The sequence below is a fragment of the Bos grunniens genome, chromosome 14 (assembly GCF_055505025.1).
Source record: "Bos grunniens cultivar Pamir isolate PY7600 chromosome 14, Bosgru_T2T1.0, whole genome shotgun sequence".
Lineage (NCBI taxonomy): Eukaryota > Metazoa > Chordata > Mammalia > Artiodactyla > Bovidae > Bos > Bos grunniens.
Window position 1 is genome coordinate 43,522,811 of NC_141178.1, and position 23,399 is coordinate 43,546,209.

Consider the following 23,399-nt stretch of genomic DNA (forward strand, 5'->3'; position numbering starts at 1 on the left):
TTCATTTATCAAATGGAGATAGTGATGAAAATCTCAAAGTGCAGTCATGAGGACTAAAGAAGAAAAATATATGTCAAACACAATCTGTTACACATAATTAAACTGAACAAACAAAAGCAAAGGGTTTCCCACGTGGCACTGGTGGTTAAAGAACCCATCTGCAATGCAGAAGACATAGGAGAGGAGGGTTTGATCCCTGGTTCAGGAAGATCCCCTGGAGGAGGGCATGGCAACCCACTCCAGTATTCTTGCCTGGAGAATCCCATGGACAGAGGAGCCTGGTGGGTTACAGTCCATGGGGTTGCACAGAGTCAGACATGACTAAAGTGACTTAGCACGCACCCACAAACAAAAGTAAAGCAAAGAGGGGTGATACTGTGAAATGAGTATGCGGGATCTGGGTTCTGACGCTTTCTAGACTGAACCTTTAACTCTGAACTAAACTCTCAGAGCAGTTGGATTCCCTGCTGAACATCACTATTAGAACAAATAGGAAGCATTTCAAGTTTAATTCATCAAAGTGAATGCTTCTCCAGCATCTTCATCTCCTCAGTTAAAGGTACAGTCATCCAAAATGCTTTTTCACATCAAAACCAAGGGTCCATTTGGATCCCTCTCTAATTGCACAGCACATCCTAGCAGGGCTTCTCCATTGCTACCACCAATGTCCAAACCTTGGTCATTCTTCACCTGGCCTACCAAAATACATTCCAAAGATCTACTAAGTATTCCTGCTTCCTTTCTGGTTCCTCCATCTTAAGTCCTTCTTGACAAACCTTCTAAAATGATATCTTGTACAATATTCATCAATTAATATCACTCCTCTGCTGAAATCTTTTTAACTATTTCTTACTGTCTTTAGAGTGAAATCCGAACACCTCAACCGTGGCCTCACCTGACGTGATGGCTCAGTGCTTTGTCCCTCCCCCATTGCTACCACCCACTCTGGTTTCTTCTCGCAACATCCTTTGCTCACTTTTCTCTAGCCATTTTGCCTGCCCTGCCTCAGAGCCTTGGAATTCGCTCTTCCAGAAGCCAGAATGCCTTTTTCTCGGATCTTGACAGACTTAGTCCCTTGCTACTCAGGTCTCAAGAAAAATCTCTAATTCCCAATTTACTGGATCTGTTACCACTCCACCCATGACTATTCCCCAACAACTCATCCTATTTCAATTTATAGAACTGATCCCCACCTAGAATTATCTTACTCAGAATGTGGACATTTTTATTGTCTGTCTCTCCCCAAAAGAATGCAAGTTTTATGAGAATACTGATGCAATCTGTATTTTTCCTGCCATATAGTCACAGTTCTTAACACTGAGCAGTAGTCCTAATAACTATTTGTGTGATGAATATATTGAGTGGACTTAACTGATTTATGTCTCAGTTTTAGAAATTGTTAAGTGGATATTATAAAACATGCCACAGAGCTCCTGAGACTATTAAATAATGTAACATATAATGTAACTGAAAACTAATATCAAAATCCCTTATCCATAGTAGACTCTGCCAATCCATGGCTATTAATGGTATACTGTTAATATTAAACAGTTAGTAAATAAAAACTATTATTGACAAGTTACTGGATTTCAATCTCCCAATTTTTAAATCACTGTCTGCATATATGTCAGCAACTTTAAAGAGTGATAATAAAAATATAAAACTGATAAATAACATAATCCTACTTATATGGCTTGGGGTGAGACAAGTAAGTTTTAGCAATTTAGCATTATTCACTGTGAAATAGCCTTCTGAGCCAAGCTATCTTTATGATATGTCCATAACCATGACTCATACCAGGAAGGGAGTTAGAGAACATTTAAAGAATGATTTCAGATTTCACAGTATTTTCTTTCTGTAACCAGGTGAAATGCTCTTCTAGAAATATAACTGCTAACTTCCTGTGATCACTTTTATTTTCTGGTGTGTAAATATTTTGCCCTTCTTTGATTTTTAGACAATCATACACATTTCCCTTTTATTGTTTCTTCATTTTTGTGTGTCAATCATAAAAAGCTCTGGTAAGAGGGTACAAAAATAGACCCTGGTTATATTACATACTATTACATACTGTGCTTTATCTGGAGGAATTGGAAATTTTCAAATTATTTACATCTATAGAATATTATATACTACTTAGAAGAGTTAAAAATGAATTTGAAACTGATAATCCAATCTTTATAGACATTAGAAAATTAAACTTCTTAATTATTAACTAAAATATCTTAATATAAATATGACAAAGTATGAAATATATATTCAGAAAAGATCACTATATCTGAAATCTATTTTCTGTAGATTTCAGAGCACAATTCTACAGACATTTTTTTTTTACTAAATATATAATTTTTATATAGTAATTACCAGAAAAAAATTGACAACATGAAAGGCACAATTTTATATGTTAATTGCATAAAAGTGCCTACAGAGACACCAACACAACCTGTGTGTTTTCTCTCTAAAAGAGGTCTGGTATATCTGAAGAATTTTCTATGTACTTTTAGTAAACACCAAGACATAATGGGTACCATCTGCCTCTGAGACAAAAGTATTCCAATACTATGTCTTACAATAGCAGTTACCTGCTATCTGTTTTTCTCCCATCCTTAAATATTTTATTCTATTAATATTATTTTTAAAAATTTTGGTCACACCCCATGGCATGTGGGACCTTAACCAGGTATTGAACCCACAACCCGTGCATTGGAAGGCAGAGTCTTAACCACTGGACCATTGGGGAAGTCCTTATTATAAGCTTTTTAAACTTCTAGAAGGAAGAACATAGGCTTGATCAACTCTTATCCAGTCAATAAATTTCTAAGACCCTTAAAGTAGAAGTTTAACAGTCTGCCTCTTAATAGAACAGGATAAGTGAAGAAGAAAACCAATTTTCTCTCATAAGACCATTTAACCTTTGTCACATATAGAAAATAAACTACAAATATAACTAAAAGAACACACAAACTTAGCAAAGTTCAAAAAACACTTTTTAAAGTTTTGTAATCTCTTATATACCTGATCGTCCAGTGGTAACTCACAAAAGGCAGGGATATATTTAGCCCATTCCACCAAGACTAGGAGCTGCTGTTTCATGGATTCACAGACATCACCAATGCTGGCAATTTTCTTAACATTTATGTCAGCGCTCGCACCAGGGCTTGAGACTGAGATCTATTATTAAAAACATTATATTAATCTGTCATTGAAAATAACACAAGTCCAATATATCTCTTTTTTCTGCCCCTGCAATAAGTAAACACCATTGTAGTGGACACTCTTATTATCACACTATCTTGAAATATACCAAACATTTTAAAATTGATAAATCAAATACCTATCAGTTCAAGTTAGACTGAGAACATTCACTGCCACAGTCTGGGAGCAGTATCTTATTTTTACTGGCCAAATCTGTAAAACAAGTTACCACAACTTTGGGGGAGTTTTTAATAATTCAAAATTATAATACAAAGAGCTGTGGAGTATCCACATTGAACTAATGCTGTGTGATTTTGTTTTTAATTAAAGATGATAGTTCCGGCCAGAAAGTCCACCTTTAATTTGTTATAATTTATGAAGGAAAGTTTCCATTGGTAAAGTTTACCAACTGAGGAGAATAGATTTAGATGAGAAGCCAGACTATGTTGCTGCATTCAATGGAAGCCCATTCAAATAAAGTTAAGACACCACCAATCTTTGACTCAGCAACTTGAAAAGCTTAACATATAATGATTAATTTTTAAATGATATACAATTTTGAACTATCTAAGATACAAGTAGTGTCCAAATGCCTTTCTTCTGGAAAAAAATCACTTTTTAAAAGTTCTTCTAAGCGTCATTTTTGAACATGTCTGTGTGTGTGTGTACGTGTCTTTCTGCTGTTATGTGCATTTCCTCACAGTTCCTTTAAGGCCATTCTCAAAATGCTTTATAGGACCATCAAGTAATCTTCAAGTAATGAGGATGATAATGGTGAAGTTAACCTCATCATATTACCCTTGTGTTATCAAAAACGAAAGTAGTTGCACTGACTCATTATAAGACCCGATTAATAGTTAGCTATTTCATAATTTGCTTTACAAGAGAAAAATATCATTAACATTTCTAATAGGGACACTGCTAAAATAAACTTTCTTCAAAAGGTTTATTTATTTGATTCTTAAGTGATTTACTTTTATTTATATAACTGGTCACTTACATATTTAACTCTAGAACTGGTGTTCTCATTCAAGAAATTTCAAACAATAAACTTTTTCTTGTATTTTCTGAATTCTGGCTGTTCCCTGAAGTACCTGTTTCCAAAGCAGGTGCTAAGGTGAGTTCTTGAATCTAGGCATCATTTTCAAGAAAGAAAACTTTAATGATAGTTTTCAACTAAACACCCTAAAAGCTGTGGTAATTGATTTCCAGATTCAACCAACATAACAAGATACTGCCCCAGGGCATTGTGCTAAGCCTTAAGTATTTTAAATCAACCTTGTAAACAAACTTTTAACAATCTTAGATTGAAATGTATCTCATTTTTTTTTTCACTCAAAAAATGGGGAATTGCCCAGGAAAAGTAAAAACTAAGTCAATAGTCCACTAATATTTTCAAAGTGAAACTTGAAGTTGCATTAAGTGGAGTTTATTATAGTAATAAGCACATGTGAATGAACTTAAATCAATTTTGCATTATTCTTAAGTAAGCATTTGATCCTATTAAATAGGGCAGGATGCTGGAGCAGCAGTACCTGGCGAGACCGAACTTCCGCTTGTGCCAGTGTGTTGATGGAGGGGATGTTGCTGCCGTCAAACGTGCTTCTTCTGGTGCTTATTCTATCACGTTCATTTTGTACAGCTAGGGGAGAAAATCACAGTATTTACTGGTTGGTTTTCTTCAACATAAGTCAGAATATATACTCTTTGAAGTAAAAAAAAAAAAAAGAAGTATAAAAGGAGAGAAGGAATATTTCTGAAAGACCTGGTGCGGGGTGCAGAGATAAGTCTGACTAAAGATATTTTTTTATTCGGTACCATTTTAAAAGTAGGAAGAGCCAAGCTTGTCACTAGAGCACATAAAATACTGCCTTTGGGGACCTCATGATGGTACACATGTTACAAAGCGGTAGGTCAGCCGGTTCAGCCATGTTGTATTTTCAAAGGTTGGTTTTCCATTGTCTCAAGGTTAATAAAGCCATAAGATATCTAAGGGAAGAGTATCACCTATGAGATTGACCAGGTTAAAGATAAGAGTGTATTCACTGTCAGAAAATATGAGTCATATGCTCTGAAACTCCCATTTTTCTTTTTCTTCTAAAACAGCTGCAAAAACGGAAAGTACATTTATTTTGGTTAAGGTGATCACAATCCTATGATCTCTTATAAAGCAATATCTTTGGGACCATTTAGAGACATTAACAAGGCAGGGGTTGCAGCAGGTAGGGGTCTTTCTTCAGAAAACATATTTGAATATCAGCATTTTGGAACAATGAAGAAATATTAAGTATCATATGAAAGTCTTCTAAGAAAGAGCTAGATCTCTTTGTTTCAGAAGCAAACAAACAAAAAGAATAATGCTTATACCCAAATTTTAAATATAAGGAAGCAGAAGTGGGGTGGTACAGATTTGTGTGTTTGTTACGTAGAGAATAATATAAATCAGAAGTCAAAGTTGGATTTCAAAACATAAAAGGTAGAATTGTCTTCTCTTAACCAAAAAGAATGGAAACAAAGTCTGTACCCTCTGAATTATGTACCCTAATGCTTTACCCAATTTTGCTGGAAAGATAAGACATTAAACTATCAGAGTTTATTTCTATAATTATTCTTTTTAAAAGAAATTCACCAATGTGTAACTAAACAAACTATTACCTATCAATTCCATTAATTTGAAAGAAAAAAACTAAACTTTTTGCCTTTAAGAGCATGCTGCAGTCCATGAGGTCACAAAGAGTCAGACATGACTGAGCGACTGAACTGAATCTTTAGTTGGAGTGAATCATTAATATTTTATTTTAAAATCATATTTACTGGTAGCTTACTTCCTCTTTCTTAAATACTGTCATTGACTTTCAGCCTAAACTGACTCATTTGGAAATGTGTATGTGGAGATAAAACATTAAAATGTAAGCTATGTTTTATGGATTTCATTATATGATCAACCTAGAAAATGCTAAAAGATATTGTGACATTTGTAATCTTCTTGCTGATACTATTTTTGACATAAAACCATATTTATGTATGTTTCCATTTAACTAACCTTTAAATTATGCTATTATTGTAAATAAGAAGTATATCTACTTTGAAAGCAAAAAATTACTTCCTAATCTATTTAGGAAAAATTAAGAATGCTCAAATTACCGCACAATTGCACTAATCTCACATGCTAGTAAAGTAATGCTCAAAATTCTCCGAGCCAGGCTTCAGCAGTACGTGAACTGTGAACTGCCAGATGTTCAAGCTGGTTGTAGAAAAGGCAGAGGAACCAGAGATCAAATTGCCAACATCCGCTAGATCATCGAAAAAGCAAGAGAATTCCAGAAAAACATCTATTTCTGCTTTATTGACTATGCCAAAGCCTTTGACTGTGTGGATCACAATAAACTGTGGAAAATTCTGAAAGAGATGGGAATACCAGACCACCTGACCTGCCTCTTGAGAAACCTGTATGCAGGTCAGGAAGCAACAGTTAGAACTGGACATGGAACAACAGACTGGTTCCAAATAGGAAAAGGAGTACATCAAGGCTGTATATTTTCACCCTGCTTATTTAACTTATATGCAGAATACATCATGAGAAATGCTGGGCTGAAGGAAGCACAAGCTGGAATCAAGATTGCTGGGAGAAATATCAATAACCTCAGATATGCAGATGACACCAACCTTATGGCAGAAAGTGAAGAGGAACTAAAAAGCCTCTTGATGAAAGTGAAAGAGGAGAGTGAAAAAGTTGGCTTAAAGCTCAACATTTAGAAAACGAAGATCATGGCATCTGGTCCCATCACTTCATGGGAAATAGATGGGAAAAGAGTGGAAACAGTGTCAGACTTTATTTTTGGGGGCTCCAAAATCACTGCAGATGGTGACTGCAGCCATGAAATTAAAAGACGCTTACTCCTTGGAAGGAAAGTTATGACCAACCTAGATAGCATATTCAAAAGCAGAGACATTACTTTGCCAACAAAGGTCCGTCTAGTCAAGGCTATGGTTTTTCCAGTGGTCATGTATGGATGTGAGAGTTGGACTGTGAAGAAAGCTGAGTGCCGAAGAATTGATGCTTTAGAACTGTGGTGTTGGATAAGACTCTTGAGAGTCCCTTGGACTGCAAGGAGATCCAACCAGTCCATTCTGAAGGAGATCAGCCCTGGAATCTCTTTGGAAGGAATGATGCTAAAGCTGAAACTCTAGTACTTTGGCCACCTCATGCGAAGAGTTGACTCATTGGAAAAGACCCTGATGCTGGGAGGGATTGGGGGCAGGAGGAGAAGGGGATGACAGAGGATGAGATGGCTGGATGGCATCACTGACTCAATGGACATGAGTCTGAGTGAATTCCAGGAGTTGGTGATGGACAGGAAGGCCTGGCATGCTGCGATTCATGGGGTCGCAAAGAGTCGGACACGATTGAGTGACTGAACTGAACTGAATGCATTATTCTATGAGCAGCACAAGATATGTTTTAACTATTTAAAAAACAATTTTATTTAACAAATTGTAAAATTATTAATGGAAATGTAGAAGTGTTATTTGCTTTTCATATGGTAGGAACAAAGCAGAGATTCAAGTAAAAATGAATGAAGATAATTGATAATGTATGTAATGAATGCCATAAACAACCAAATATGTCACTAGAAATAAGTCATGTTGAAATGAAAGTGTTATAACTTTAATTTTGTGAAGTTTATTTTGCCTTCTTTTTTGAGACCAGCAACTAGTAAAACTAATGGAATTTTTTTTTATGTATTTGTACTATACAGATATGATTTGATTTAATTTTCTAATAGTATGTGAAATAGTTTTGAAAAATATCTCCTTGTATACGATAGTGAAAAGCACAAGCATATCGCAAAATGACAAGCACAAAATCTTATAGCAGCTTGTTGTTTAGTGACTAAGTTGTGTCGGACACTTTTGTGACCCCATGGACTGTGGCCCACCAGTCTCCTCTGCCCATGGTATTCTCCAGGCAAGAACACTGGAGTGGGTTGTCATTTCCTTCTCCAGGGCATCTTCCCAATCCAGGGATCAAACCCTACCCTGTCTCCTGCATTGCAGGCAGATTCTTTACTGCTGAGCCACAGGGGAAACCCCCTTATAGGAGCTGCTGCTGCTGCTGCTGCTGCTGCTAAGTCGCTTCAGTCGTGTACGACTCTGTGCGACCCCATAGACGGCAGCCCACCAGGTTCCTCCATCCCTGGGATTCTTCAGGCAAGAACACTGCAGTGCGTTGCCATTTCCTTCTCCAATGCATGAAAGTGAAAAGCGAAAGTGAAGTCGCTCAGTCATGTCTGACTCTTGGCGACCCCATGGACTGCAGCCTACCCGGCTCCTCCGTCCATGGAATTTTCCAGTCAAGAGTACTGGAGTGGGGTGCCATTGCCTTCTCCGCTATAGGATCTATTCCCTGCCAAATATTTAGATGTGCTAAACACATCTATTGCTAAATTAACTGTAGTTAGAACATAGGATAGTATAATTAGATTATTTAATATGTTCAAAATGAAATTACTTCACATTGAAATACAGCATCTAGTCTATTGTCTCTGTTCTTGAAGAGAATATAAGCTCCCTGAAAGGGGGGATCATTTTGTCTATTATGTTCACTACATAATAGTGAACACTATTATGTACACTAAACCTTGGCACCAACAACAGTGTTTGGAGAGCAGCAGTGCACAATAAATTTGTTAGATAAATAAATTAATATGTGGAAAGTCAGTCAGTGTTCAGTTGATGTTTATGAAATAGATATTCAATTGTTATTGAGATTAAAAATGCACTTAAAATACATTAAAATGCATCCTATTAGTATATTTTGCCATTTATCTTTTGAAAAAGACACTGGAATGTTTGTTAGACAATAATTTTGTTGCCAGGGGTAATGCAGTAGTGGACAGAATGTGTCAAGTCCGTCACCAGGTAAAAAGACTGGTTCCATCACTTACCAGTAAGTCAGTGTCCTTGAGTAAATTCTTAAACTCAAGGAATCGCAGATCCTTCATTGAGGAAAATCAGAACTCATGTAAAGATTATTGTGATTAAATGAGAACATGTGTGTATAGCATTTTTCATCAGTAATGTTAATTATCATTATATTATATATTATTACCTTCTTTTTTCATTCCTGCTCTAAAGCATTTTCTTAATCGACAGTATCTACATTGATTCCTTTTGTCTTTGTCAACAACACATTGACGACTGAACCTACAATGCCAAAAAAAAAAAGATATATTTGCAGACAGTTATCATTTATCAAAAAAGCAAACAGACAGACTTTTAAAAGTATAGTTAAATTTAGATCAACAGAAAAAATGTATAAGGATAATTACGAATTTTCGAATCTCATGATCAGCATGAAAATACAAGCCTCACCTCTCATGCAATATTTCTAATAAAACAAAACTGAATGGTATCTCACTTTTGGCCAGTATCCATGGTCATTTCTAACTTGTGCCATGAAAGCCAAAGTCAGATGAAAAACTTTAGTATACAAATTCTAACACTTACTACTAATGGTTTCAGTGTGATGGGGAACTTCACTCCTCTGCCCTTCCATGATTTTTCTATGCAAATATTCTTCTAGTAGTTTTACCTCATATCTAATTGGAGTTTACTCTAAATTCGAAATTATATATCAAAAGGCAGTTGAGTAAAGCATTAAGAATACAGTCGCTGTACAATCAGGTACCACTTCACACCCACTACCATGGCTAAGATCAGGAAGAAAACAGATAATAACAAATGTTGATTAGGACATTGAAAAATTGGATGGCTCACACATTGTTGGCTATAATACAAAATGATGTGGCTGCTTAGGAAGAAAGTTTAGCAGTTTTCAAAAGGTACACAAGAGTTATCCTATGACTCAGCAATTCTTCTCCTAGGTATATACCCAAGAGAAAGGAAAACATATGTCCACACAGACTGTTGTACATAAATGTGCATAGCAGCATTATTCACAATAGCCAAAAAGTGGGGACAACCCAAATGCCACCAGATGATAAACATACGATGTAAACAAAACGTTGTGTGCTCACAGAATGGAATATTATACACTTGGCAATAAATAAGAATGAACTGATCATATATGCTATAACATGGATGAACCTTGAAGATACTATCCTAAGTGAAAGCAGTCAGACACAAAATGTCACATATTGGATAATTTCACTTATATCAAATGTGCAAAAGATGCAAATCTATGGAAATAGAAAGTAGACTAGTAGTTACCCCACACTGGTGGGGAGGGAGCTGGGGGAAATGGGGAGTAACTACTAAACGGTACTGGAGGTTTCTTTATAGGATGGTGACATATTCTAAATTAATTACAGTGATGATTGCACAACTCTGTGAAAATACTAATAAACTAAATTGTGCACTTAAAAAAAAAAAGGACAGTCTCTGGAGTTGGACCTGAACTTGATTCCCAGTTCCACCATACATTGTCCATAGAACTTGGGAAGGTCATTTGACATCCCAAGTCAACCCACAATTATAAAACAGGGAGGACTTGCCAGCACAGGTTGTTATCTGAACATACTTAAAAGACTTTGAGATTAGCAAAGCCTAAACTTTAAAAAACATTTTTGCCCCTAAACTTACATCAATATAAACTTTTCCCAATGGAAAAATTCATAGCATTTGCTTAATATCGGTATACGTAAAGAAGGCTAAGTTGGCAGCAGTATTCATGATGGTGTGTTGGGAGGAGTAAGGTTGTATGTGTTGTTGGCGTATTTTTTAAGTTTCCAAAAGTTGTGTGGAAACATTCCTTTCTCACTTTTCCCACACAGGAAGGGTAAAAATCTTGACACCTATTTCTGTTCAAGAGTCATTCTCTGACTCTTAGAATTTGTTGTTGGAGTGCTCAACTCCATATTCTGTAATAATCTATCTGGGAAAAGAATCTGAAAAAGAATAGATATATGTATATGGATAACTGAATCACTTTGTTGTACACTTGAAACTAACACAATATTGCAAATCAACTACACTCCAAAATAAAAGAAAAAAATTAAATGGAAAAAAAGTCACTGTTTTTAGTTGCTTGGATAGCCTGTATACATATATATATATATATATATACACACACACATAACATATATATACATATACATATGTATACATACACATATACACACATATACGTTTTATCTTTGACAGCATATATGACTTAAAAATTGTAAAAATATTGTTTACATGTTATTTTGTATTTATTTCACTATTAATCTTTTAGAAGCATTCAATATTTGAGGGAATCATACAGAAAATGCTTTTGATGGAGCAAATCCACTTGATTTCTTTATACCTCTCAAGTTTGGCTGTATATAAAAGCAAGAAATACTTTTCTTTTGCTTACCAAGAAGGTTTTAAAAATAGTTAATTTACATTGTTAAACCTACTTTAAACTCTCATAAAAATTACTAGAGAACACTAGTTAGATATTTGTGAGTTATATATTAACTTTTCCACATCCCTAGAAGTCAAATGTCATCATAATGTGAGAGAGTTAACTTCTTCCTAAATATTCAACTTGTGCCAAAAACACTTTAACAATCCTACCCATGACTTTCAAAGACAGAGCAAACAGATTTCTCCTGTTAAAATCAGTCACCTTTGAATAGCCCATACTTAATAGACCGTATCTGCATTCAAGAACTGTTATTCTGAACATTAAAGGCGAAATATCTAAACCGAAATTGTGATGTGATGTTTACCTAGATATTATTTTTTTGAAAAAACCTACTAGAAATGTGACACATATAATATAATTAAATAAATTTTAGACAAAACATTAAAATTAATGGCAAAATTGTCATGAGAAATATATTTAAAATTTTAGAGCTGAAAATTTCATTTTATTTATGAACATCAACAAGCTGCCAAAATCATCTGCACTTTTATAATTTTGTTTTAAAGATCAGGATGTGATGATGCTAAAATGATAAGCAATGTGCAGAAAAACACACAACCTGTGAAACCATTTAAATATGGATTTACCTATGTCTACTGGTATACAATAAAAAACACAAGGAAAAGACAACACCAAATTTCAGATAGTAGTTACCTCTAGGAAAGGGGGGAGGAAGAAAAAGGGAGAGGGGAGGTGTCCACAGGAGGCTTCAACTATATTGGTTTGAACTGGGTGAAAAGTATGTGGATTTTTTAATATATATTTTATAAGTCTAAAATGTTTCATAAAAAAACCACCCGTGTGAATGCATCGTATACACATCCACACGCACTCACTTTTTTCCATTGTTTTTTTTCCCCTTGTGCTATACATTAGTTATTACTAATAACTAATAGGCGTCATTGCTGCTGCTGCTGCTGCTGCTGCTAAGTCGCTTCAGTCGTGTCCGACTCTACGCGACCCCACAGACGGCAGCCCACCAGGCTCCGCCGTCCCTGGGATTCTCCAGGCAAGAACACTGGAGTGGGTTGCCATTTCCTTCTCCAATGCATGAAAGTGAAAAGTGAAAGTGAAGTCGCTCAGTCATGTCCGACTCTTAGCGACCCCATGGACTGCAGCCTACCAGGCTCCTCTGTCCATGGGATTTTCCAGGCAAGAGTGCTGGAGTGGGGTGCCATTGCCTTCTTCAATATACAGTAGTATACGTTTGTCAATCCCGATTTCCCAACATATCCCTCCTCCCTGTCCAGGTGTCCGTATGTTTGCTCTGTACGTCTGAGTCTCTACTTCTGCTTTGTAAATAAGTTCATGTGTACTGTTTTCTGCTAGATTTCATGTATGTGTGTTAATATGCAATATTTGTTTTTTATGATCTACTTCACCCTCTATGACAATCTCTAGGTCCATCCACATCTCTGCAAATGTGACACAAATGCACAATTCTGTTCTTTTATAATGGCTGAGCAATATTCCATTGTTTATATGTACCACACATACTCACTTTTAATGGAGCTTATAAATTTTGTTCTTAGAGTTATAGAACTTCGAAAGCTCTTTATTCCCTTACTTTTTGCATAGCATTTTGAAACATCGCTAAAGATCACCTTTCTGGAAGGAGCATTTCAAGTACCTGCAGGAATAAACGTGACTCTTGCGGATGCTGCGTCTGAAGAAACCCTTGCACCCATCACAGCTGGAGGCACCATAGTGCTTTCCTGTTGCTCTGTCCCCACATATGGCACACAGACAGTTGACACCGTTGTCTGCGGTATTCATACTTGTTGTCTCTGGGACAGAACTATCTGTTAAAGAAAGAGGAGAATGCAAGTTAGCACTGAGTATTTCATATAGGAATGGTCCTGCTAAATATTCAGGGCTTCCCTGATGGCTGAGTGATAAAGAATCAGCCTGCGATGCAGGAGACACAGGAGACTCAGGTTCGATCCCTGCGTGGGGAAGATCCCCTGGAGGAGGGCATGACAACGCACTCCAGTATTCTTGCTGGGAGAATTCCATGGATGGAGGAGCCTGGCAGGCTACAATCCATGGGGTCACAGAGAGTCAGACACTACTGAGTAACCAAGCAGGTGCACTAGTTATTCATGGGCATGAAATAGTCCATTCCTCAGCTTCTGGGATGCTCCACCCCAGTGCTCTCTCTTTAACCACTAGCTGCTTCTGCCAAGTCTCCATTACAATCTCCCCACTCCTATTTCTGAGGGTTAGACTTTGGGATACCACAGGTCTCAGCCCCTCAATCATACCCTTTCCCTAGGGAAGTTCATCCAGTCCCATGTCATTAAAAATCATCTGTATGACGAAAAATCCCCACATCTTATCTTTAGTTCTGATGTTTCCCATGGGTTTCAGTCTGAAATACCCACATATCTCTTGAATAACTTCACTTTTGAGTTTAATAAGAACTGCAAATTAATGTATCAAAAATAGAACTCATTTTTTTTCTTCTAGAACTCATTCTGCCATTAGTCTTCCCTAGTCAGTTAATGGTACCATCTGGTACCTACTGCCAGTAATCTTGGCCTCTTCACTGAATTATTTCCTTCACTGCTCATATCCAATCAACAAATCATATTTGAAATATATATTGCATTCACAAATTTTCACCCTTTCACTATAGCCACCCTTATTCAATTAAACATAACCTTTCCCCTGGATTATTGCAACAGCTTCCTATCTAATTTCTCAAATACTTCCAGCTTTGTTCCCCTAATGTTTATTGCCCCAAAGCCTCTAATGTGCTCTTGGCATAAGAAATTCACATCATCTTAGTCTTCTGCATCCAATCCTTAGGTATAGAATAAGCCTACACATCTTCCCATGGCCTGTAGAGCCTTGAGTGTAAAGGTCCCCCTTCCACCTCTCTGATCCCATTATTTCACATTATTTTTTATCCTGTTCCTTAGTCCTCAGTAATGTTGCCTGTTCCCCTGCCCAAGCCTTGAAGTCTGTACCCATCTCAGAGCCTTTACACTTGCTGTTTGCTCTGCCTGAAAGGAAGCTCTTTCTCAAGAATTTCTATGACCTGGCTATTCAGTTTCTGCTCAAATTTTACATTTGCTGAGAAACAGTCTGCAAACGTACATCTAAAAGAGTCATCTACCATCTGCCCTCAAGTAGAACCCAGAATTCTGCTTATTCTTTAAACTAACCACTTCACTGTCTAAAATTATATTATGTTTTGGTATGTTCATTTATTACCTATCTTTCCCCACAGAATAAAAACTTCATGATGTCAGAGGATTTATCTTAGTTGCCCCTCTGTCTTCCAGCTCTAGAACTATGCCTGACATAAAGTGATAACTAATTGTTTTAAAGAAAGAGGCTTTTAAAAATATACATAGATATTTTTACTTATTTCTTAAATTAGTTAATATTGTTAACTACACAAGATGGTTGGATGGCATCACTGACTCAATGGACATGAGTTTGAGTAAGCTCTGGGAGATGGTGAAGGACAGGGAAGCCTGGCATGCTGCAGTCCATGGGGTCGCAAAGAGTTGGACATGACTGACTAACAACACATCTTTATGGGCTTCCCAAGTGGCGCTGGTGGTAAAGAATCCACCTGCCAATGCAGGTGACACAAGAGATGCAGGTTTGATCCCTGGGTTGGGAAGGTCCCTTGGAGGAGGGACTGGCCATGCACTCCAGTATTCTTGCCTATAAAATCCTGTGGACAGAGAAACCTGGCAAGCTACAGTCCATGGGGTCGCAAGAGTCAGACACGACTGACAACTGAGCACACATCTTAACACATCTCTATGTACTCAAAAGATATTGAATATATAAGAATATAAACTTAAATTGATCATAACATTATATAATAATATAAATATAATAATTCATTACTATATTCCCATTTTAAAAAGATAAAAAACTGTCATGTCCCAACTACATTCTGCAACAATATATGTATTCTACTTACTAATACTCCTGAGTTATGACATATATAACTTCATAAAACTAAAAAATATCTTCAATGAGAATATATTTAAGGCTAATCATGTGACATTTTAGAATTTAAATGCTAGGAATTTTTCTTTTCTTAACATAAATAGAATAGATATTAGAAATACGGCAAAAGTATTAAGAATTTATTGTGTTCTGGAAGATTATATGGAAATACAAAAAAATATTCAACTCGATTCCAGTTTATTGTCATATTTACATATTACTAACAAGAAACTTACACATTAATACAAGAAAACAAGTTAGACAACACTTTAGAAATAACCAAAAAAGTCAATTGTTTTAGTAAATATGGTAAGTCATTCCCTATTATTTAGTGATCTATAGCCTTTAAAAAATTCATGAGTCAACTGAAGTAAATACTTTATTAAATACTTCTAATCAAGTCTAAACATAAAGTTTCAAAATAGTGACTTCCTAATAGTTGTACTGAAAATTGATTTTAACTCTTTTGTGCTGCTGCTGCTGCTAAGTTGCTTCAGTTGTGTCCGACTCTGTGTGACCCCATAGACGGCAGCCCACCAGGCTCCCCCGTCCCTGGGATTCTCCAGGCAAGAACACTGGAGTGGGTTGCCATTTCCTTCTCTTTTGTGCTAAAATTTCATAATTCATCTTCTGAATATTTCTAGAAATCTTCCTACTAATAAATTATTGTTGTTTATTGTTAATAATACAGCTGTCACAGTCATCGAAATTGTACACCACAGTATAACCTCAAGGTATCCTGAGTACAAGATACATTTTCAATTCTGAGCTCAGCATACACATAAATACACACATACACACATTTTTCCAAAGCATACATAATTAGCACATTTTAGGAATTCTAACAATTATAACTGATCTTGGACAAGATTTTTACTTGAAAAATATACCTAAATTCAAAGTCAATGGTAAACTGTATTCTATTATATAAAGACATGAGCTCTAAACAAGTCATGTCTTATTTAAAGTTAAAATGTTACAGTAGATAAATACCAAGAGCTTTGTGAGGCTAAACATTAGCTTGTCAAGTACGGTTATAATATAAACTCTTCTTTCTTTACATATTTGTGTTCAAGGCAAAAACTTGATAGTAATTTTAAATACAGTTTCTCATCAGCAGTCATCAAGAACTAGAATAATAAAAGGAGGAAGCAACCAGTAAAACTCTCCAGGGTTCTAAGGAAACTTTTCTATATGTCATTTAAAATGTTGCATAGAAAATACACTTTACAGGCAATCTGCCAATATAACTCATTACTGTGATTTACAATAAATAAAATAACTGCTGAAACTACTCTTTTTACCTGAATGGCCCATGACAGAATCCCAAGGTTACTTTATGACGCATAACTAAGCTTTTTCTATCTCAAACATAAAATAGCCGTAGCAGTATTCATTTAAATTTTGTGATGAAGGGCAAAAGCCTCAAATTTGTGCACTGAAAAAGCAAACCCTGAATTCTCTAGCAGTAAAACGCAGAGCTGCCCCCTAGGAATCTTCAGTTTTAATTCTCTCGTTATACTTACTTTTCTTTTTATCGGCAAGCAGATGAGAACTTACCATTTGAATTATACAGAATCTGCATAGTGTCAAACTCCAAAGTTGTGTAAGTGGGGTCCAAGACTTCACTGTAATTTGCCATCTCCATGTCCAGTATCGGTTCCGATACCCTCATCATTGATTTAGAAACACACATACAAGTGGCACCACAGGCCCAGACTGCGTGATGGCTGTTAGGCTTCCAATCCGTGAGTGATAATCCAAAGTTAACTGTAACTGAGTGACTTATGTGCTACAGTGGGAGGGGCTGTAAAACTGTAAACTCCTTTAGCAGGCCATATTCTGCTTACTTCTTTTTCTTTTATGGCAAGCAATTCCTTGTGATAATGTTGGAATGCTTCATGGAATCACCTTATCTGAAGTGCTTAGTGGACTAACATGATTTCCTAAATTGATTTCCAGTAGACAATAAATGATGTCACTAAGAGGATTAAAAATAGAAAAGAGAGTATCTCCAGTTTTGAACCATCATTAGAGCCTGATTTATCCCATTTAAGTGGCTGAAAATGCATGCCACAAGTTCTGGAAAAAAAAAAAAGGGGGGGGCTGATTTGTCATAAATTTGGTAAGTCAAAGACTACAAGTTAACACTTAACATAAGCACTTGATAATTTTAAGTTTTCTTACCCATCCAGTAAAGCTGACTTTATGTTGAGGAAAAACAAATTTGTGGTTTGAAATGATAAGGGATTTATTTATGATACATTCTAGTAGAAGCCTGGACATAGCCCTAATATGGCCTGAAACTATCAACTTATGATTCAGTGTCCCTTGAAGGTTTGTAAATGGGCAGAATTAGTACAGTTGCGAGTATCTTGCAGGCTTTCAATAAATAATTGTTAGACAACCCAGAGATGTTCAGAAGCTTGCCTCGGTGTGCCACCTGCATGTGTGCTAAATCGCTTCAGTTGTGCCTCTTTGTGACCCTATGGACCGTAGCCCGCCAGGCTCCTCTGTCCATGGGATTCTCCAGGCAAGAATACTGGAGTGGGCTGCCATTTCCTCCTTCAGGGGATCTTCCCAACTCAGAGACAGAACTCACATCTCTTACCTCTCCTGCACTGGCAGGCCACCTGAGAGCCCTTAAAAACTGCTTTCAGGAGACCCCTTGGAAAAGATGTGCTCGAGGCTGAATACTAGTACGCAATGAAGACAGGGAAGGAAAGAAAACTGGTTCCTCCTCCATAGTGGAGAGTCCATGGATAACACTAAAACTAAAAACTCATGAAGCAGTATGTTACTTAAACTCATGGGCTGCTGCTGCTGCTGCTAAGTCACTTCAGTCGTGTCCGACTCTGTGTGACCCCATAGACGGCAGCCCACCAGGCTCCCCCGTCCCTGGGATTCTCCAGGCAAGAACACTGGAGTGGGTTGCCATTGCCTTCTCCAATGCGTGAAAGTGAAAAGTGAAAGTGAAGTCGCTCAGTCGTGTCTGACTCGTAGCGACCCCATGGACTGCAGCCTACCAGGCTCCTCCGCCCGTGGGACCTTCCAGGCAAGAGTCACGGGCTAGTAGTGAGCAAAACAAAAAGAAAAAGGAAGGAGGCTAAAAGAAGCGCCTCTGAGAATGATGCCCACTAGGTTTTTTTGTTTGTTTTTTCTTTTGTAGAATTCTTGGGAGAAACATTGTAGAATTAGTTGATTCTTAAATGTGTGCTTCTATAACTTCAATAAAAATAAAAATAACAAAAAGTCATAAGTAAACAGGTATTCATGCATGAATATGGTTTCATTTCTTTTCACTTTAAATGGCAATTACATTCTCACAATCTAAGTAAGATTATCCCTAACGTGGGGATTTACACATTCCCGTCACCAACTTTCTCACATCTAACATCTCTACAGTACACTGTATCGTTTATGTGTATATGTGACAAGGAGAATTTAGAGAGTGGGAACATTGAGAAGACAATATTGAGATAGTGTCATACGGAGTGAAGTAAGGCAGAAAGAGAAAAACAAATATCGTATATTAACGCATATATGTGGAATCTAGAAAAATGGTATAGATGATCTTATGTTGCAAAGCAGAAATAGAGACACAGATGTAGAACCAATATATGGATACCAAAGGGGGAAATGGGGTAGGAGGAGTTGGGAGATTGAGATTGATACCTATACACTACTGAAATTACATATACAATAGATAACTAATGAGAACATACTTTACTCAATGCACTGTGGTGACCTAAATGGGAAGGAACTCCAAAGCGGAGGGGATATATGTACATGTATGGCTGACTCATTTTGCTGCACACTACAAACTAACACAACATTATAAAGCAACTATGTTCCAATAAAAAAAATTTTTTTTTAATGAAGTTACTGGAGAGCTAAAAAAAGATTATATTTCTACATATATAAATATATTTTTTATTAAAAAAACATATTTTGAGAAGATGTTTACTAATTTTATCTTCTAAGAAAGAATTTCAGTCACATTTACATTATAAAAGAATTTTATTTTCCACATTTTAAAAAGATTACTGCAAAATAGTATTTCTTATTCAATTTCTCAATACCATAAACCTTGTGACTATTACATCTCAAAAATTATTATATTTTTCATTTGAGAAGACTGGCTTCTGAAATTCAAAGCCATGTGAAGAACTGTGAAGAAAAGAGCAGAGTCATTTTAGCAGTGTGAGTCACTATATCAAACAGTGATCACTGGAATAGCCCTCTTGCCTTCATAGTCTGTAGCACTCGTAATTGTGAGGATAATATTTGGGGGAGGGAAAAATTTTAGGGGCTGATTTTGTTTACAAGTTTAACTGTAGTAATTCAGTTTTTGAAGGGAACAGCATGCAAATCCTGTGGTTTTCATTTGCATGAAGTAGTTCTCATTTGTGCTGAGGCAGCACAAACCTGTTGTGTTACCTGTAAACCCAAAGAGTGTATGGCACATTGCCCACATTCTTTCCCATGCATGCAGTGACTGACCAATGCTGAGGTATGTCACCAATGGAAGGGCACCAATAGAAGGAAAAGAGGAAAAGAAAAAGGTAGAGAACCATTCGTTTATAAGACTGCAAAATACTTAAGAGAAATGTGATAAAAAGAGAAACGTGAGGACATTTCTCACAGGAGAACAGAGTTGTCATAGCTCATTCAGATTTTGTTTTCCGTCTACTCCATCCTGTGCTCATGGGTAGCATCATCATGGATCAGGGCATTGCCGTCAAAAGTGGAAGGAGCTTTAAATTCATCTCAGCACAAATCCTCAAATTTGGCTTTCAAGATGAAACCCATTTCCCATCTACATTATTGTAAATTATCTTTCTTATTTTGTGGAGTAAAAACTTGAGAATTTCCAGAAGATATAGATCTAAATAGGAAGCATATCTCCTCAAGAGGGGGCAGTCTTTCTCCTAATGATATTCAGATGTGGAAATTCCTACAGCATTCAGCCAGCCTCACTCTAGGGAAGGAAAGACTCTTTCTTTTCTTTATTTCTTCAAAGAAATTACAAAGTAGAGTAGAATTCCTCTTTACTTAAGTTCTAAAATTAGTAATTTACTGAATTAGTTAGACAAATAAAGTAACTGAACACAGAATCATAAAAATGGTATATCCACACTTAATATGTGTAATTGCTACTGTTTTGTTAGATAACTAAGACCTTTTATTTGAGTAAAAATCCACTCTTTGGAGTTCTTTTTTTAAAATTCAAGTACAGCTGGTTTACTCATGTTCTGTTAGTTTCTATACACACCAAAGTAATTCAGCTTTATATATATATATATATATATATATATATATAATTCAGTTATATATTATATATAATATATATATATCCTTTTTCAGATTTTTTCCATTATGGGTTATTACAAGATATTGAATATAGTTCCCTGTCTTCTACAATAGGACCTTATTATTTATCTATTTTATATAAAGTACTGTGTACTTGTTAATCCCAAGCTCCTAATTTACCTCTTCCCACCTCCCTTTCTCCTTTGGTAACCACAAATTTGTTTTCTATGTCTAGGAGTGTGTTTCTGTTTTGCAAATAAGTTCATTTGTATCATTTTCTCAAAAGTCCATATATAAGTGAAATCATATGGTATTTGTCTTTCTCTGATTGGCTTACATCTCTTAGTATGATGATCTCTAGGTCCACCCATTTGCTGCAAACGGTATTAGCTCCTTCTTTGTCTTGGCTGAGTAATATTCCATTTTATGGATGTACCACTCTACTTTTTCCATTCACCTGTCAATGGATACTTAGTTTTCTTCTGTCTTGGCTGTTGTTAACAATGCTGCTATCATCATTAGAGTGCATTTATCTTTTCTCTCTTTTTTAAAAGATTTTTTGATGTGGAACATTTTTAAAGTCTTTATTGAATTTGTTACAATATTGCTTCCATTTTATGTTTTGGTCTTTTGGTCCCAAGGCGTGTGGGATCCTAGCTCCCCACTCAGGGATCAAACCTGCACCCCCTGCATTGGAAGGCAAAGTCTTAACCACTGAACCATCAGGGAAGTCCCAAGGGTGCATATATCTTTTTGAATTAGAGTTTTCTCAGGATATATGTCCAGGAGTAAGATTGTTGGATCATGATATTTCTATTTTTAGTTTTTTAAGGGACCTCCATACCATTCTCCTTGGTGGCTATACCAATTTACATTTGAATTCTTTATTATTTGTTTTTTTATAAATCCCATACACTGCCTTTGATCTCTCATATTTTTTTGGAAGTGGAGAAAGAAGTCAAAGCTACTTATAAAGCAATCAGAATATGGAGGACTTCTAGAATTTTGTAGTTTTTGAAATACTTAATATATTTTGATCAACTTGCTTTTATTCACTTTCAAAGTATTTCCCGTAGTGTTCATAGGGAAATCTTTTTCTTTTTCCACTCATGTTTCGTTAAGTTATGCAAATTTAATTAAATTATAGAATTAAAAAATAAGAATAAATGACACTAACACACTAAGTAACAAATACAAGTAATACTTGATAACTATACAGAGTTGATGAGATGGTCAGAGGACACTACAGGACTATTCACAATAACCACAGTGGAAACGGTATAAATGTCCATCAGTGAATGAATGGATTAAAAAAAAAAGGTGTGGTATATAATGGAATACTATTCAGCCTTAAAAAAGGAATGAACTGATGATACATATGACAAAACGGATGAACCTTAAAAATATTAGGATAAGTAAAATAAGCCCATCACAGAAAGACAAATACTGCATGATTCCACTAATAGAAGATATCTAAAGTAGTCATCCATGTAGATTCAAAGAGAGGAATAGTGGTTGCCTGGAGTCAACAGGACAGAGAAAGAAGGAGTTACCAATTAATGGATTTAAAATGTTAGTGAAGCAAGATCAATAAGCTCTAGAAATCTGCCATACAACATTGTAATAATGTATCACACAACTTGAAAATTTGTTAAAAAGGTACACACTCAGATGTTCTTAGCACAATAAGATAAAAAGATTTATGATGAAGAACTGAACTACAGCATGGGAAAATGACAAACCACACTAGTAAACAGAGAAATGTAAAATAAAACAATCAATATTCTTTAAAACAAAAAAGATACCTTTTCCTTAAGGAAAGTAACTTACCCTAGAAACTATTAATAATTAACATCTTCCACAAAGGAAGTTGAGAACCTGAGTCAATACAGAGAGCTGGCTAAGTAGATACCAGTTAGATTTTTTTCTTGAATTGATTTTAACATTAAATAATTTATACTTAAAAATAAATCTCTATTCTTCCATATGAAAAATCTTTCTACTTTTAAAATTCATCAGGCTTCATTCAAATATTTTTATTTGCTTAAAGAGGAGTAGGGAAGGACAAAGAGGAGAATGAGAAAGAAAGGAAACAAAGAGATAATGTAAAAAAAGGTCACACAGAAATAATTTTAGTCATGGTTACGTTTGGATTTTTGATTATGCATCATAATCAAGCAAGTGTCACACTCTTTGATATTTTGTGTTTTCCCATTCAATACTGATTATGGCATTTTCATAATTTAGTAACTGATTTTGGGAAACATGTCACTAGGCACAATTGAACAAAATAAAATTATACAAATTAATTGTATAGAATGTAGATGCATAAAACAGTTATGGCATTTGCTTATATATTTTCATATTAAAATTCATTCATTTTCAAGAAAGGGACAGATGAAAAGTTCAGGGAGCTTTTCATAATTGCTTCATCAGGCACTTCTTTTGGATAAGTTCATTAAGGCTACATTTAAGTAGCTGTAAGAAAAAAAGTATTAAT

The 23,399-nt window shown here is 35.8% G+C and overlaps 1 protein-coding gene across 5 annotated transcripts in view; it reads right to left on the bottom strand.

The window, feature by feature from the left end:
- Nucleotides 1-23,399, bottom strand: part of HNF4G (hepatocyte nuclear factor 4 gamma) — a 135,166-nt gene that overhangs the window by 12,290 nt on the left and 99,477 nt on the right. For 2 of the 5 annotated variants that reach the window (XM_086335446.1, XM_086335445.1), the window contains 4 exons: nucleotides 13,242-13,413; nucleotides 9,308-9,402; nucleotides 4,731-4,837; nucleotides 3,016-3,171 (listed from right to left, as the gene is read on the bottom strand). In XM_086335446.1, coding sequence (XP_086191572.1) covers nucleotides 3,016-3,171; nucleotides 4,731-4,837; nucleotides 9,308-9,402; nucleotides 13,242-13,387 — 504 coding nt within the window. In that variant the 5' untranslated portion in view covers nucleotides 13,388-13,413. Of the gene's footprint in view, nucleotides 1-3,015; nucleotides 3,172-4,730; nucleotides 4,838-9,307; nucleotides 9,403-13,241; nucleotides 13,414-17,146; nucleotides 17,349-23,399 lie in introns of those variants that run through there. The other 3 variants (XM_086335448.1, XM_086335447.1, XM_086335444.1) reach the window with 2 other exon arrangements.